The 15,543-nt window shown below is 35.3% G+C and overlaps 1 protein-coding gene across 1 annotated transcript in view; it reads right to left on the bottom strand.

The window, feature by feature from the left end:
* AGPS (alkylglycerone phosphate synthase) overlaps positions 1-15,543 on the bottom strand; it is a 130,245-nt gene that overhangs the window by 29,436 nt on the left and 85,266 nt on the right. Inside the window, exons 12-14 of the mRNA XM_018065051.1 lie at positions 13,448-13,499; positions 8,021-8,097; positions 6,073-6,185 (exon numbers count right to left, since the gene is read on the bottom strand). Of these exons, the coding sequence (XP_017920540.1) occupies positions 6,073-6,185; positions 8,021-8,097; positions 13,448-13,499 (242 nt within the window). The remainder of the gene's footprint in view (positions 1-6,072; positions 6,186-8,020; positions 8,098-13,447; positions 13,500-15,543) is intronic.

The following is a 15,543-nucleotide window of genomic DNA, read 5'->3' as shown; positions in this document are numbered from 1 at the left end:
AATATCTTTTCTTGTGGCCTTCTTGGGCCATGACTGAGGGTTAACTTTCATGTCTCTCTTCTCAGTACACTAGGAGATTCCCTGATGACTCAGATGATCAAGAATCCACCTGCAATGCAGGAGACCTGGGTTCGATCCCTGGGTCGGGAAGATCCCCTGGAGAAGGAATGGCTACCCATTCCAGTATTCTTGCCTGGAGAATTCCATGGACAGAGGAGCCTGGCGGGCTACACAGTCCATGGGGTCGCCAAGAGTCAGATGCGACTGAAGCGACTTCCACTCTCAATACACTAACTGCACCTTCTTGGTCTCAGGATGCTAAGCCCTTAACCGAGTATTGCTTAAGACTCAGGTGTTGAGCCTCTTCTCATTTCTCTTATGAATTCAATTCACGCCTTACAGTTAAATCCTTTCTCCCCTTCAATGTTTTGCCTGACGTCGGCAGTAGGCAGTAAGTAAATAATACAGTGCATATATGTACCTTTGTTCTATACAAATGTGCATGCGTGCATGCATGCTAAGTCGCTTCAGTCAAGTCTGACTGTTTGTGACCCTATGGATTGTAGCCTGCCTGGCTCATCTGTCTATGGGATTCTCCAGGCAAGAGGGCCTATGTAGTAGCTCAGATGGTAAAGAATCTGCCTGCAATGTAGGAGACCTGGGTTCGACCCCTGGGTCAGGAAGATCCCCTCGAGAAGGAAATGGCAACCCACTCCAGCATTCTTGCCTGGAGAATCCCATGGACAGAGGAACCTGGAGGGCTACAGTCCATGGGTTCATTAAGAGTCTGATATGACTGAGCAATTAAGCACATATGCCTCCAGGAGATCTTCCCAACCTAGGGATCAAACCCACTTCTCCTGAGGAAATACTGTAAGGCAATTTTAAGCTAGGACATATTGGCTAGATCAGATATGCCAGTATTATAGCTGAATACACGTAAATTAGTATCATCCAGAAAGAGTAGTAAAGACTTAATAGGAACACCTCTAGTCTAGAACTACATGGGAACAGGGTATAATGAAATGAAGGGGAGGTGTTTGTTAATAGAATGTTAAGGAGCAAGGAAAACAATTTACATCAAGCAGCTGAGACTGAAAAGTAAGGAGAAACAGAAGACAGTTCTGGTTTAGATGCGTATGGATACGAGGTTGGGGTAGGGAGTCAAATAAAGTTCCAAAACAAAAAGGAAACTAGTCAGAAAATTGCTGTGGCAAGTGCTTGGAAAAAAACAGATGAACCCAAAGAAGGAAATGGCAACCAACTCCAGTACTCTTGGCTGGAAAACCCCACGGATGGGAGCCTGGCAGGCTACAGTCCATGGCGTTGCAAAGAGTTGGACATGACTGAGCAACTAACACTTGAACAGTGCAGCCTATGTAACCAGGATCAAAAGAAATACAGAAGTAGATACCAATACATCTGTAAACTTACTACATGATAAGTTTCAACAACAAAAATCACTGGCAAAGAGAAAGATTAAATGCTCCTTGGAAATTCACTCATTGAAATGATGATGGTGACCGTTAAAGAGCAGATTTTTAAGTGATTATTACTTTTTCTCTGCAATTTTCTCTGTTCATTTTTTAAACAATAAGCATATTTAAAATATCATGAAGTTATCAAAATTGTGGGAAAAATAACAGGATAAACAATATTCAAAATGTATACACATTTAATAAAATCATGACAAATTAAAAAAAAAACAACAACAGACGAACCCATACCTCAGGTAGATATGAACTGGAGTCAGACACTGACTCCAAGAGAGGAAAAACCCTATTGATAGAAGAAACAGACACAGTTCATGCAAAGGAGAGTGAAGACTAGGAAAGGGTGCAAGAGACTACTGCTCGGAATCTTTGAGAAGCTGCATTCTGAGTACTTGGTGAGAAGTAACAGGTATAAACATTTAGCAGGCCTGTCTATCATTTTAATATCCGGCCTACTGATATAAAATATAGCATCCATATATATCAAGATGAGAAAGAGTTCAACTTTGCAGCCCCAGGTCAAAGCTATTTTTCTTTAGATCCTCTTCTAAATCTGACAAAGGGAAAAAAGAATCTGTTTCACTTGGAATCTAGTACAACAAACTACAGAAATATGCTTTAAAAAAAAAATCTAAAACAGGATAAAACTAGATGTCCATTCTAAATTCATAAACCCTTGCAAAGAAAAGCTCCTCTGGCTTTGCTTTTCTGAATCACAGGTTTCCCTACAAATTTAGCTTTTTGGAAGCTCTATTTTTTTTTTAAAGGCTTTCAGAATTACTATAAGATAGAGTATCTTACCAGCCAGAATTACTTTAAGATACAATATGTAAACCATAGGAGGGCTTAGATTAAATGTTTGTAACTTGCCACTTTTGCAGCCATTTCAAAAAACTATACTTCATTTCAACTGCCTTATGTTATCCATCCCCTACTTCTTACCCCTCTACCACAAATTTTAAATATCAATTAACAAGGTTCTTAAATTTAAAGCTGTTTCATGAAGAAGGACTAGGAAGACTATTGAAATAGGAGTGAGACAATTTTTTTACATAAAAGAGCCATCCGGTGAACCTAATCACTCACGTTAAATTACATCAAACAACTTAAGCACTTTAAAAGTAACACTTTAAGTATAACCCTTTAAAAATGGTAATATATTACCTTAAGACCTATGCTAAATGTCAACACATCTGCCACAGTTGGTGACAGGCAATGTTTATTCTGCTTAGTTCTTAGAGAATTTAAAATATGTTACCAGCAAACATGGATAAACAACCAAGAGTAAGATTATTCAACATTTGTTATTATATTCTGTTGGATCATATGTGTTCAAAGGTATTTAACAGTGTTTGGATGGGAGTGGAAGGCAAAAAGGTAAACTAAGATAACATACAAAACGTTCTCAACTGTGGTGGAAACAGGATAAAACAAAAGAACAGAAAACAAAGTACAGATTAACAATGCCCGATTTCAAACAGTGGCAGACTTTGTTTTTTTGGTCTCCAAAATCACTGCAGATGGTGACTGCAGCCATGAAATTAAAAGACGCTTCCTCCTTGGAAGGAAAGTTATGACCAACCTAGATAGCATATTCAAAAGTAGAGACATTACTTTGCCAACAAAGGTCCGTCTAGTCAAGGCTATGGTTTTTCCAGTGGTCATGTATGGATGTGAGAGTTGGACTGTGAAGAAAGCTGAGTGCCAAAGAATTGATGCTTTTGAACTATGGTATTGGAGAAGACTCTTGAGAGTCCCATGGACTGCAAGGAGATCCAACCAGTCCATTCTAAAGGAGATCAGTCCTGGGTGTTCTTTGGAAGGACTGATGCTAAAGGTGAAACTCCAATATTTTGGCCACCTCATGCGAAGAGCTGACTCATTGGAAAAGACTCTGATGCTGGGAGGGATTGGGGGCAGGAGGAGAAGGGGACGACAGAGGATGAGACGGCTGGATGACATCACCGACTTGATGGACGTGAGTCTGAGTGAACTCCGGGAGTTGGTGATGGACAGGGAGGCCTGGCGTGCTGCGATTCATGGGGTCGCTAAGAGTCAGACACGACTGAGCGACTGAACTGAATTCAAAATAAAATATATAAGCTAAACTAACTTATGAAAACTTCATTAGAGAGAAACTTAGTGATGCTTTCCTTCAGCTAATCATGTAGGAGAAATGATTGAGAAACAGGAGTTGGCAGGGTAGCATCTTAAATAAAAATATCCTTGAATCTTCACTGGCTGAAACAAAGAACTAGTGCCTAGAGAAAACTAGGGAAAAACCAGGACTTCTTCTAGAAAACCACATGAAGATAAAAGTATCAAAAAATCAGAAGAGCCCTAAGTCATCTGCCTAGAGATAGCAGAGAGTTGTTCAATACAGACTTCTTCATCTACATAAAGGGCACCAGATGAAAGGATACTACAAAACTAATTATAAAAGATAATTAAGAAGTCACAAATGATAGTAACAAAAAAACTACACTCCCTTTACCATTGCTTTAAATAGATATCTCATTTACTATAATCTATTCTTAATGGATGAATTTGATACAAATTTTTTTTCAGTATAAACAAATTGCTGGAATTAAATCAGTAGTTCTGGGTCTCACTATCAGTATCTAAAGAGAGCTGAATCATCTTAAGAGTCACTCTTACTTTTAACTTGTAAATGGCTGATGTTATATGAGAAAAACAAAACTGGCATTATATGGAAAGCCAGTTCACCACAGCTGGTAGTTCAAATTAAATAAAACTGACAAAACGGTTTAGATAAATACTTAACGATTAAAACACACTGTTTTAAGGGCAACATAGTAATCAGGCATAAATAAAGCAGCATAAAAGATGGCAGGGGAAAATAAAGTATTCTGGTTTCATTAATCCTTCCAGCAAATATTTAATCAAGCATTTAGTATATACCAGACATCAATGGTGATGCCCCAAGAGGCAGGTCATGCCCTATAAAAATTATGTGTGCATGAGGACAAAAAGGTCTTTTGTCACCATCCTATACCTAGTCTAACAGGAAATGTGCCATGTGACTAGTAAGGATTTGCTGGCTACTCTGAACTGAGACTAGAATTATAGATTCTACAAAGTGCAGTTTGTGTGTGTGTGCACAGAGGTGGGGGTGGGAAGTAGCAAGGTGAACGGAAGCAAATTTAACCTTATAAACAGTGAGTAAAACATTAAAGCATCCATTTCCCTACAAATGACTCTGGAAATTTTTTGAAATCCCAAATAAATATATAAATATATAAAGAAATAATTTTTTTAAAGTTTCAATGTCTAATATTTAAGGTTAAGTAGATATATAATATTTGATTTAGATATAAAAGGTTTTCATTTGACTCTTAATTGTTTCTCACTAATATGAGTTTTCAGAAAAAAAGTTTTCAAATCAAATTGCATACGTACTCAACATAACTTGAAAACTAAAAAATATGTACATGTACATTTCAAAAAAATTTCAGAATTAGCCTGATATCCAAGTCACCCAATCATTAAATGAGTCTTTATAGTACTCCTAACTAATTTGGTTAAAACATCAATAGTTCCCAAAGAGTACTAAGGAGAAGAAAAAGTGAAAGATTAATGAATTTCAGCTTTTACTAAAAAAAGTATAATTCCAATAGCCAATTTTAGAAGAGGGCAAAAATAAAACTAAAAGATAATTTTTCAATAATCAAGCACAATTCAAAGGTACACTAAAAATTAAGCCCGAGATCTTTTTCTCTTAAGAACGCTACACTTTAATACTAAGTTCAGAAAACCTTAAAGACAAAGGAATGAATATTATATATAAGGAAAGCACATTAAAGCGGAGCATTCTAAGATACATGGCTCCAAATTAAGTGTTCATTTGTTCTCATAAAGAACAGCAAAAAAAAGGGGGGGGGGGATAAAAGTATTTACATAGAACCCAGATTAAAGACAATGTATATGATATATTTCAACCTCTGAAATTAGGAAGAACAAAAAAAAAGACTGGTTTCCAGAAAACTGTCAGTTTATTATGTACTTAAAAATGAAAGGAAGGAAATGTAATCCTGATAAATGGCGTTTTCACTATAGTTCTCATCCATCAATCTTATAATCCATCAAACAGACAGACAGAAACCACCCAATCATTATTCAGTTGGTTATAAATGTGAAATGTTTTCTATTTCTTTATACTAGCACAAAACAGTAAGTGACAGGGGGTGGAGTACAGATAATTTATCAAACAGTTTTGATTAAACACAATTTCCTTTTAAAAACATAGCATGTTTTATACATATACTATTACCACCAAATAGCAAATGACTGAGCTTTTTTCTACTTCACTTAGCACAACAAACAGTTATAAAATTATCATTACTGAGAAAATACAATAAAAGATTCACTATGTCATGTATAAGATTAGAATGGTCAGAGCAACATACCAATTTAGCTTCCTACAAACCAACACAATATTTTCAGTTGACTGTCATTTATGAACCCAAATTTAATATTTAAAAGAGTACATTAACAACTGCTTGGAGATACCAGAATTTCAGTTTAACTTTCTCTTGGCATTATGAACTTAAAGCCATACCCAAATTTTGCAGCGATGTCATACACTTGTTTTTCATGCTGAAGAACCTTCTCACGGTCCCCCTCAAACAGTAATGTAGCGACACTTAGCTGATTTGGATCAAATCCTTTAAACTACAAAAGAATGTTATTATTACTGATAAGTTTCAGCCTACAAAACAATAAATCAAAATACACTTTGCTCTTTTTTTCTTCTGATCTCATCTCAAACATACCAGCTCTTCAAAATTTGAGCTTTGGAAGTTTATACGTCAATCAAAAAGAATGCTTAATGTACCTATTTAGGTTATCACAATAGAATACTACTATGGAAAACCGCTTCATTTCAAAGTATGCCGAGGTGTCAATTACAATGATATTTTGGTAAGGAAATACAAGAAATAACTTGCAAGAATTATAACTGTCCCAAAGAATCAACTAAAACTACCAAAATGATAGGACATAATAAAGTATTATTATATTGAGGACATTTGGTGGCAGGGAAGTAAAAAACCAACAGCATCCTTAAATACCACCAATAACTTCTTTCTAAGTAATATTTTCGAAGGAGATCTTATATCTTCAATTAAAAATACAAAATATCTAAGAATAATCTTAACAGGAAACACATAACTTTGTTAGGAAAACACGTCTAAAAAGGTGAGAGAAACATATATTCTCAAGCACATAAACTAAGTATTATAAATCAGTCAGTTCTTGTGTAAATTAATATATAAACTGCTGCTGCTGCAATTTTAATAAAAAATATCAATAAGCTTTCTAAAATTATGAAGAGTTTCTAAAATTTTTCTAGGATTATGAACAGGTAGATAATGGTGATAACAAGGAAAATTCTGAAAAATAAGAGGGAAAATTAGATCTACAAAATTAAATTCCCTTAATTTTTCAAGAACAAAAACTCATTAAAAAGAATCTAATACATTAGAATGTCATTTTCTTAGATAAGTATGTAATAAAATGTCTTAGACATGGCAAACCAACATAAGAAAACCAGGGATAGGTTAGTTAATGGTGTTATAACAACTAGTTAACAATCAGGGGAGCAGGAGATGACGGTTAATTTAGTTATCTCACACCATAAAATTGAAATAAATTGAACACTAATAAAGATAATATTTCTTAAAATTCCTAATATAAAAATGTGAGAGAGAGAAGGAAATGGCCTTTATCATAATTCTGAAGGAAGGCAGGCTTTTTCTAAGCTTAAGAGTCATTAAACAATCACAAGAAAGATAAAAATTAGAAAATTTTGCACCAAAAAATAAAAAGAAACCTTATTAAAAAGAAGTCATCTGACTGGAAAAACTAATTATAACATTTATGAAAAAGGCATCTAATAATTTCATTATTCCAAACACACAGCAAAGCATTAAGCCATCTCCCCCTTAAACAAACAAAAACTCCACAAATCTGCTACCCCTAGCAAAATAACCACATTCAACTAATTCACAAAAGAAATTATGTCTAGGAAATACAGGGATATGGTCAGTTTCAGTGGAGTTTCAAGAAACAGCAACTAAAATAAAGTACTATCTTCCCCCTGGATTTACTAAATTTAAAACAAAAGAAAAAAATTTCACATGTGCACAGATGCAACCAAAAAATGGCACATGTGCGCTGCCACTGGTCAGAAGTTTAAAAGAACTGCTCCTTTTATTTCACTTCTAGACATCGACTGTGAAGGAAAAAAATTCAAACTGTAAAAAGCACTGTATGCATAAAATATTCAATGCAAGGTTATTTTCAGGAAGTTCAAATCTGAGAAAGATTTTATATTTCCTGAAATTGAACGTGTAATTGAGTTGCTTGATTAAATATTTATTACAACATAAAAAATAACAATTATGAAATGCACACAGCAACATGGAAAAGCGTAACAGGTGTGTGCAAGGAAGAGAATGCAGGAAACAAAATTAATCAATATCCTAAGCATTAAAAAAACCCCTTACCTTTGTAATATAAAACTTTTTTAATCCATCCAAAAATGATGTAAAAATAGAGGAAACCTGAGGTTTAAGTGCATGACCTAATAAGAAAAAAGTTCATATTTTAAATTAATAGCAAATTAATTTATCTATGTTTTTCATAACAGCAAGAGGCTACTTTAACTTAGCATCCTAAAAGAAAGTGAACGTTTTCATGACTTGAGGTTTTAAAATTTCCCTATGATATATATACAACATTGATATTGAGATCTACATCTTTTATCTGTGTCATTTCCTTCAGAAGTCACAAAGAACTTTTTGTTTACCAAACTCCTTCTTGGGTTTTTTAGAACTCAAAAACTACATGTACTTAATACTACACATAGTTTATCTTTCAATGGTATAGTTTATACATAGTAAAATCACTTCATTAATTTTTATTTCATTAGGAACACCCATTAGTGGCTAGTGCTACTTTTGTTTTTTTTCAATCATGCAGAAACCATTCAGAACTATAACCAAATATGGAGTCGGTGCCAAGTTTAAGGTTGTTTCCTAATTAATTCTTAATTCATCCAGAACTCTTGCATATAACTAGTAATTGTTTCCTTAATTACACCCAGAGAGCTAAAATTCCCCAAAAAACATAAATGGTGTCTCAGAGTCTGTTAAATGAACATCGTTGCCTCCGGAATAAGCTTAATCGAGTGAAAGTCTTTTACTGTTTTCTCATTGTTTTCAAAGTAGCAACTTCTTAACTCCCGTGACAGTTACATTTAAGAGTCACGCATCTGGCCTTGGCACTATGAGCTCAATTCAGAAAAATTTGGCATACCATTCACATAAAATTTTTATAAAGAATTTTAAAGCCTCTAGTAAATCTAAAATTATTTCCAATTTAAAAGTTTACTTTTAAAAAAAGGCTTTAAGATTCTGGGATTTTGTTTATTTTTAAAATGTGGATACCTTCTTTTAAAATAAGTGTAAACAACAAACTATCTTTTCTGAAGGAAAAAAGAGGGAGAGGTGGAGAGAGATTTCTGAAGGAAAAGCTATCACTTGCTATCTTTGTTTTCCCATTCATCTAATTTTTTTAAAGTGAGAGTCTGAACCTGTAATACTTCTTACATTCTTATATGTTATAATAAGAATTTATATTACATAAAAGACCAAGTAACATAAGTCTTAACCAGAAGCTAAGAATTATATATTAATGCTGTAATTGAACAAAGCAAAAAACAAAAAATAAAGGGCAGATTAGATACAGATCAACCTAGCAATCTTATTGAGATACTGGATCACAAGAGGTTTGTTTGGGGATTTTTCTTTTATTGTAACCTACCAGAGATATTCTCTAGTATAATCAGCACTTTTAAAAGATACCATTTCTAGCATGTATAAAGTTAAATGATATCAACAAAATGTGCCCCAAGTGAAATTTATCCTACTTTAACAGCAACTGGAAATGAATATATAAATGTGTGAGCATGTGTATCTCCTCCTAATACAAGACTTCTGGTCCACATACCTTTACATAATGTATGAAGATTCCAAACATTACTACTCTGGTATAGAATAATCCTTAAGGGTATATGCTCATCTTATCACACTGCAACTTAAATGCGTAACTTCTATTCGTTAACACTAATATGAATTAGTCCCATATATCTCTAACAATGAATTGACATGATAGCTTTGAAGCATTATTATTATAAAAGTGATACTAACTTTTAAGTGGGCCAAGTATTACTATTAATTAAGAGGATATTATCTTTTACTTAAATTAATTTTGCCTATCAAATTAATTATATCCTAAATATATTCCAGCTATTTTATGTAAATAAATGAACTAGTTGCTAAATTTACTAGCTGGACAGTTTTGATTAGTGAATTTTGTTATTGTTACAGTGTTAAATAGTTTTAAAGGATTCAATAAATCCCTGTTTCAAAGAAGTGCTCTGAAGCATCAGAAAAAGTCACGAGCTTTGGAGTCAGACAGATTTGGGTTCAACCCTAGCTCTACCACATGTAACTTGTGGACTATACTCAAAATATTTAGCTTTTGAATTATGTATAAATTGGAAATACAGCTTTGAGGGATGGTTGTGTGCTACGGATAACGTGATTAGTGAAAGTGAAAGTGTTAAGTCACCCAGTCATGTCTAACTCTTTATGACCCCACGGACTGTAGCCCACCAGGCTCCTCTGTCCATGGAATTCTCCAGGCAAGAATACTGGAGTGGGTTGCCATTCCCTTCTCTAGGGATCTTCCTGACTCAAGACTGACCCAGGGATAGAACCAGGGGTCTCCTGCATTGAGGGCTGATTCTTTACCATCTGAGCCACCAGAGAAGTCCTTGATAATGTGCTTGCGCGTGTGTGTGTCTGTGTGTGTGTGTGTGTGCGCGAAGACACTTCAACCATGTCTGACTCTGTGTGACCCTGTAGACTGCAGCCTGCCAGGCTCCTGTCCATGAGATTCTCCAGGCAAGAATACTGGAGGGGGTTGCCATTTCCTCCTCCAGGGAATCTTCCTAAACCAGGGATGGAACCTGCGTCTCTTACGTTTCCTACAATGGCTGGCAGGTTCTTTACCAGCGAGCCACCAGGGAAGCCCCAATAATGCGCTTAGCACTACACTATATGCTAGTCAAGATTTGTTTACCTTCTTTGGCTAATTTGATGATTAAGTCAATCAACGTGTAAGTGCCTGTTATGTGATAGATACAGGACACATATAAATGAACAAGAAATAGCTCCTAAATGTGACAAATGTTAGTTCACAGGGAAAATTTGTAGATAATTTCAGTGTACTCGATATGTATCATTTCGATATACTGAAAACATGTCATTTCAATATATTAAGAGTCATGTCAGGAGAAGGGGTGATAATAAAAATATTAACAATTAATAGTAAGGTTTGTGCTCTGTTAACAACCTCAGATATGCAGATGACACCACCCTTATGGCAGAAAGTGAAGAGGAACTAAAGAGCCTCTTGATGAAAGGGAGAGTGAAAAGGTTGGCTTAAAGCTCAACATTCAGAAAACGAAGATCATGGCATCTGGTCCCATCACTTCATGGCAAATAGATGGGGAAACAGTGTCAGACTTTGTTTTTTGGGGCTCCAAAATCACTGCAGATGGTGACTGCAGCCATGAAATTAAAAGACACTTACTCCTTGGAAGGAAAGCTACGACCAACCTAGATAGCATATTTAAAAGCAGAGACATTACTTTGTCAACAAAGGGCCGTCTAGTCAAGGCTATGATTTTTCCAGTGGTCATGTATGGTTGTGAGAGTTGGACTGTGAAGAAAGCTGAGCGCCAAAGAATTGATGCTTTTGAACTGTGGTGTTGGAAAAGACTCTTGAGAGTCCCTTGGACTGCAAGGAGATCCAACCAGTCTATTCTAAAGGAGATCAGCCTTGGGTGTTCTTTGGAAGGAATGATGCTAAAGCTGAAACTCCAGTACTTTGGCTACCTCATGCGAAGAGCTGACTCATTGGAAAAGACTCTGATGCTGGGAGGGATTGGGGACAGGAGGAAAATGGGACGACAGAATATGAGATGGCTGGATGGCATCACTGACTCGATGGACGCGAGTTTGAGTAAACTCCGGGAGATGGTGATGGACAGGGAGGCCTGGCGTGCTGCGATTCATGGGGTTGCAAAGAGTCGGACACGGCTGAGCGACTGAACTGAACGGAACTGATAGGTCTCAGTTATAAATAAAATCTGGCCACATAATTAATTTTACTACGGTCAATGTTCAAAACAGTTTACTACAATACTAGCATATAAATGGATAATATAGTCTTATCAATCAGACAGACACATGGTTCTCTTAATACCTAGGTCTCTGAATGCAAGCCAGACACACAGGTGGCTTAGTTTTCATTTAATTATTATATTAAATTTCATCATTTATAGGACACATTTATCTTAAACTTTTATCAGTAGTACAGTTAGTCTGAAAGAAATTTACTTAAAGAATTGAAAGTTGTGACTTAGGAAAGGGGATATACGTATACCTATGGCTGACTCATGCTGCTACATGGCAGAACCAATACAATATTGTAAAGCAATTATCCTCCAATTTAAAGAAAAAAGAAAAAAATGAAAGCTGTGACTTATGATTTTAAAACATTTTATGTTATCAATCTGAATTCCTTAGTTCAATTTCTATATAATTACAATAATCATTCTTCCCTAAATAAAACTTTAAGCTACTCTTAGACCAAACAAAAGCCTGCCTAACAGCCTCTAGTAATTATTATTGAGCAATCATTCTGGGACTATTTTGAGGATAGTTAAATTCTATACACTTAAATCCCAAACTAAATTTCATAAATAAATAAATTGTATAAATAAACTACATTAGATTAAAAAATAAATTTCAGCATACAGAAAAACTCAAAAGCAATAAAACTAAAATTGGTAAGATAATAAATTGTGTTAGAAAGTTTAAGACTTCAAGCAAAATAGGAAGAAAGAGAAACATGGTTAACTGTTACTGAATTCTCCACCCAAATATCCCATGGGCACCTTAAACACAACCCATTGTAATGTCTTTCCCCCAAAATCATCATTTCTTCTTCTAGACTATTATTCAATGCATCCAATTAATCAATCAGTCAGATATCAGGAGTTGCCCTAAATGCTTCCCTTTATTTAACGTTCCACATCCAGTTGGCAAACTGTTCTTTGGAAAATCTGTTCCTTACTTTCCATCTCCATTGCTACTGCCTTAAACAAGGCTCAGCCCTCAATATTTGCCTCTTTAAACCTTTAAACTCCTCCTCCACGCTTGCACCATTCTAATCCATTCTGCATAATGCTAACAGAATGAGCTTTCTAAGATGTAAAGCTGATTTATTCTATTCCCTCTACAAAGATTTCCCTCTGTGGACAAAAGAAAACCCAAATCTATCCTGCAAAGCCCTGGTCTACCCATTCAGCTTTATCTCCTGTAGCCACGCTCACATTAGCCTCTTTGTGAGTCACACAGAATGATCTGAAGTTCAAACACAGCACTGAGGTTTATGATAACATATTTTTAGCTGACAAGTGAACAAATATTTGGTAAGAAAGAAGAGACGGTCTCAGGCAAACTTCTATTCACCTTTTAAGATTTACTTTAAGCATGACTCCTTCAAGAAGATTTTCCCCACTCTCTGCCCCAATCTTATGCAAAATCAAGTAGCATCAACCTACTTCATCTGCACCCCAAGGTATTCAGTGCAGCCTTCTTTCATATCATCTAATACTCCTGCACTAATTCATTTGTATAATTATCTGTCCTCATTAGACTGAGAGCTTCCTGAAGACTAGGAGCTATGACATTTATTTTTCCAGCTCCGCACTCAGTCTTCCTTCTGGCACATAACTGGTGTTTCATAAATTTTTGTGGCTTAGTGAGCAGATTTTAAAAGCACCACTTCTTACTCACCAAACTGAAACTGCTGGTTGTCCATCAGGCGAATAGATGCAGGAGCACATCTCTGTTTTAAAAAGAAAAATATGTGATACGAAGTTAATATGGTAAAGAACCTAAACAGTTAGAAAATGAAAGTCACCTTTTTGTATTTGAGATCAAGAGCTTAATTCCTAAGGATACATATGGGGAAAAAATCAACTTTTTCTATAATTTTATGACAACAAATAAAACATTAAATGCTTCTATAAAACATGTGGAGAGGAGAAATCTATGTATATAGTGCATACATACATACATACGTTGCCAGACCTTTATTTGCAACAACATCTGCTAAATGCTGAGCAAAGACCTGCGGAAACAGCTATACCTAACAGAAGAATTAGGCTTCAGAGTAGATTATTTTAAAACAAAGTAGAAAATTTATAAGACTAAAATCAAGCCTAGAGTATTATGCCATTTATGAACTATAATGTGTCATTAGACTCGTATACTCTGTTAAAATGAGGAAGATGGCGGTGTTTATGTGAGGCAAACTACTTTAAAAATTTAACTGTGATGTCTTCATAGATAACTCTAGGACTTGTTCCTATTCATTTTAAATAGAAAAACTATCAATGTCCAGAATTCTTACAAGGTTACCTGGATGAAAACAGCAACAAAATCTGAAGCATAATATTATGTATCTAAAATATCTACACCAGTGTTATCTTAATCTAGACACACAGTGAAGGCTGCAGGAAAGAGAAATGACAAAAGGAAATATTCATATAAATTCTGTGATGCTACGTTACCATACAAACACTAACAAGGTTTAAATTAGCTACAGTTTTCCCACAGAATTCAAGTGAGCTTCACTCTAAACTTGATTTTTATATTCTATGCAGCTTTTTAATATGGTTAAACTTCCACCAAGAAGCTGCTTTCAGGGACTTCCCGGGTAGCCCACTGGCTAAGACTCCATGCTCCCAATGCCTGGGGCCTGGGTTCGATCCCTGGTCAGGGAACTAGGTCCTGCATGCCACATCTAAGACCCAGTGCAGACAAACAAATAGATACATGTTTTAAAAAATTATTTAAATGAAGCTGCTCTCAGACCACAGAATTTTGACTGACAGAGTTTTTAAACATTTATCTCCTGAATAACATTTATCATTAAATTTGTATTAACACAATGTTAAAATTTATGAGAATCACTCGAAAGAACAAGATATTTATACATTAACTGTGCTATAACATTTTTGCTATTATGTGCTTTTACCTGAACGAATACTTAATGTTATAAAACCATTCATAATATATATTTTATTTTACCCAACAAAATGGTTAGATTCTTATTCTGGACACTGTATAATTTATTTGGACTTCCCTCGTGGCTCAGAAGGTGAAGAATCCGCCTACCAACGCATGAGACTTCCCCTATGGCTCAAGCAGTAAAGAATTTGCCAGCAATGCAGGAGAAACAGGAGATGCAGGTTTGATCCCTGGGTTGGGAAGATCTCCTGGAGGAGGAAATGGCAACCAACTCCAGTATTCTTGCCTGGAAAATCCAATGGACTGAGGAGCCTGGTAATCTACAGTCCATGGGTCGCAAAGAGTTGGACACGACTGAGAATGCACACACACATAATTTATTTACTCACCCTTGGTAATAAAAGGATAATACAATTTATATTTTTAAAAAGTCACTGCCAAATCTAATGAACAATACCAGGTACTTTTATATACTTAGCAGAACAATAACCTATTGCCTTACATTTTACAGAATCCTATTGTGTACAAGCCACTTTCATGTCTTTATTTGACATAAGAAACAAGAAATAACCTTGTCAAAGTAGCAGAACTTGTATTACCCCCATTTTACAGATGAGAACACAAGAACCACAGGGATTAAAGACTTGCCTGAGGTTAGATGATTGTAAAAGAGTAAGGCAGAACTAGGACCAAGATATTCTGACTGCTAGATGAATAATATTTCAAATAAAGCACACAGCCTCAAAAAATAAAAAATCACGGGTACACACACTTTCACACACAGAGCTTTAAAGTCATATTTGAAACAAAAATTACATGAAAACCCATTTATTTGCTATTTTGTAGTGTTGTTAAAA

The sequence above is a fragment of the Capra hircus genome, chromosome 2 (genome assembly GCF_001704415.2).
Source record: "Capra hircus breed San Clemente chromosome 2, ASM170441v1, whole genome shotgun sequence".
In the NCBI taxonomy this organism is placed as follows: Eukaryota; Metazoa; Chordata; class Mammalia; order Artiodactyla; family Bovidae; genus Capra; species Capra hircus.
The sequence above is the reverse complement of the archived record's forward strand: the minus strand, read 5'-3'. Positions and strand labels throughout refer to the sequence as shown.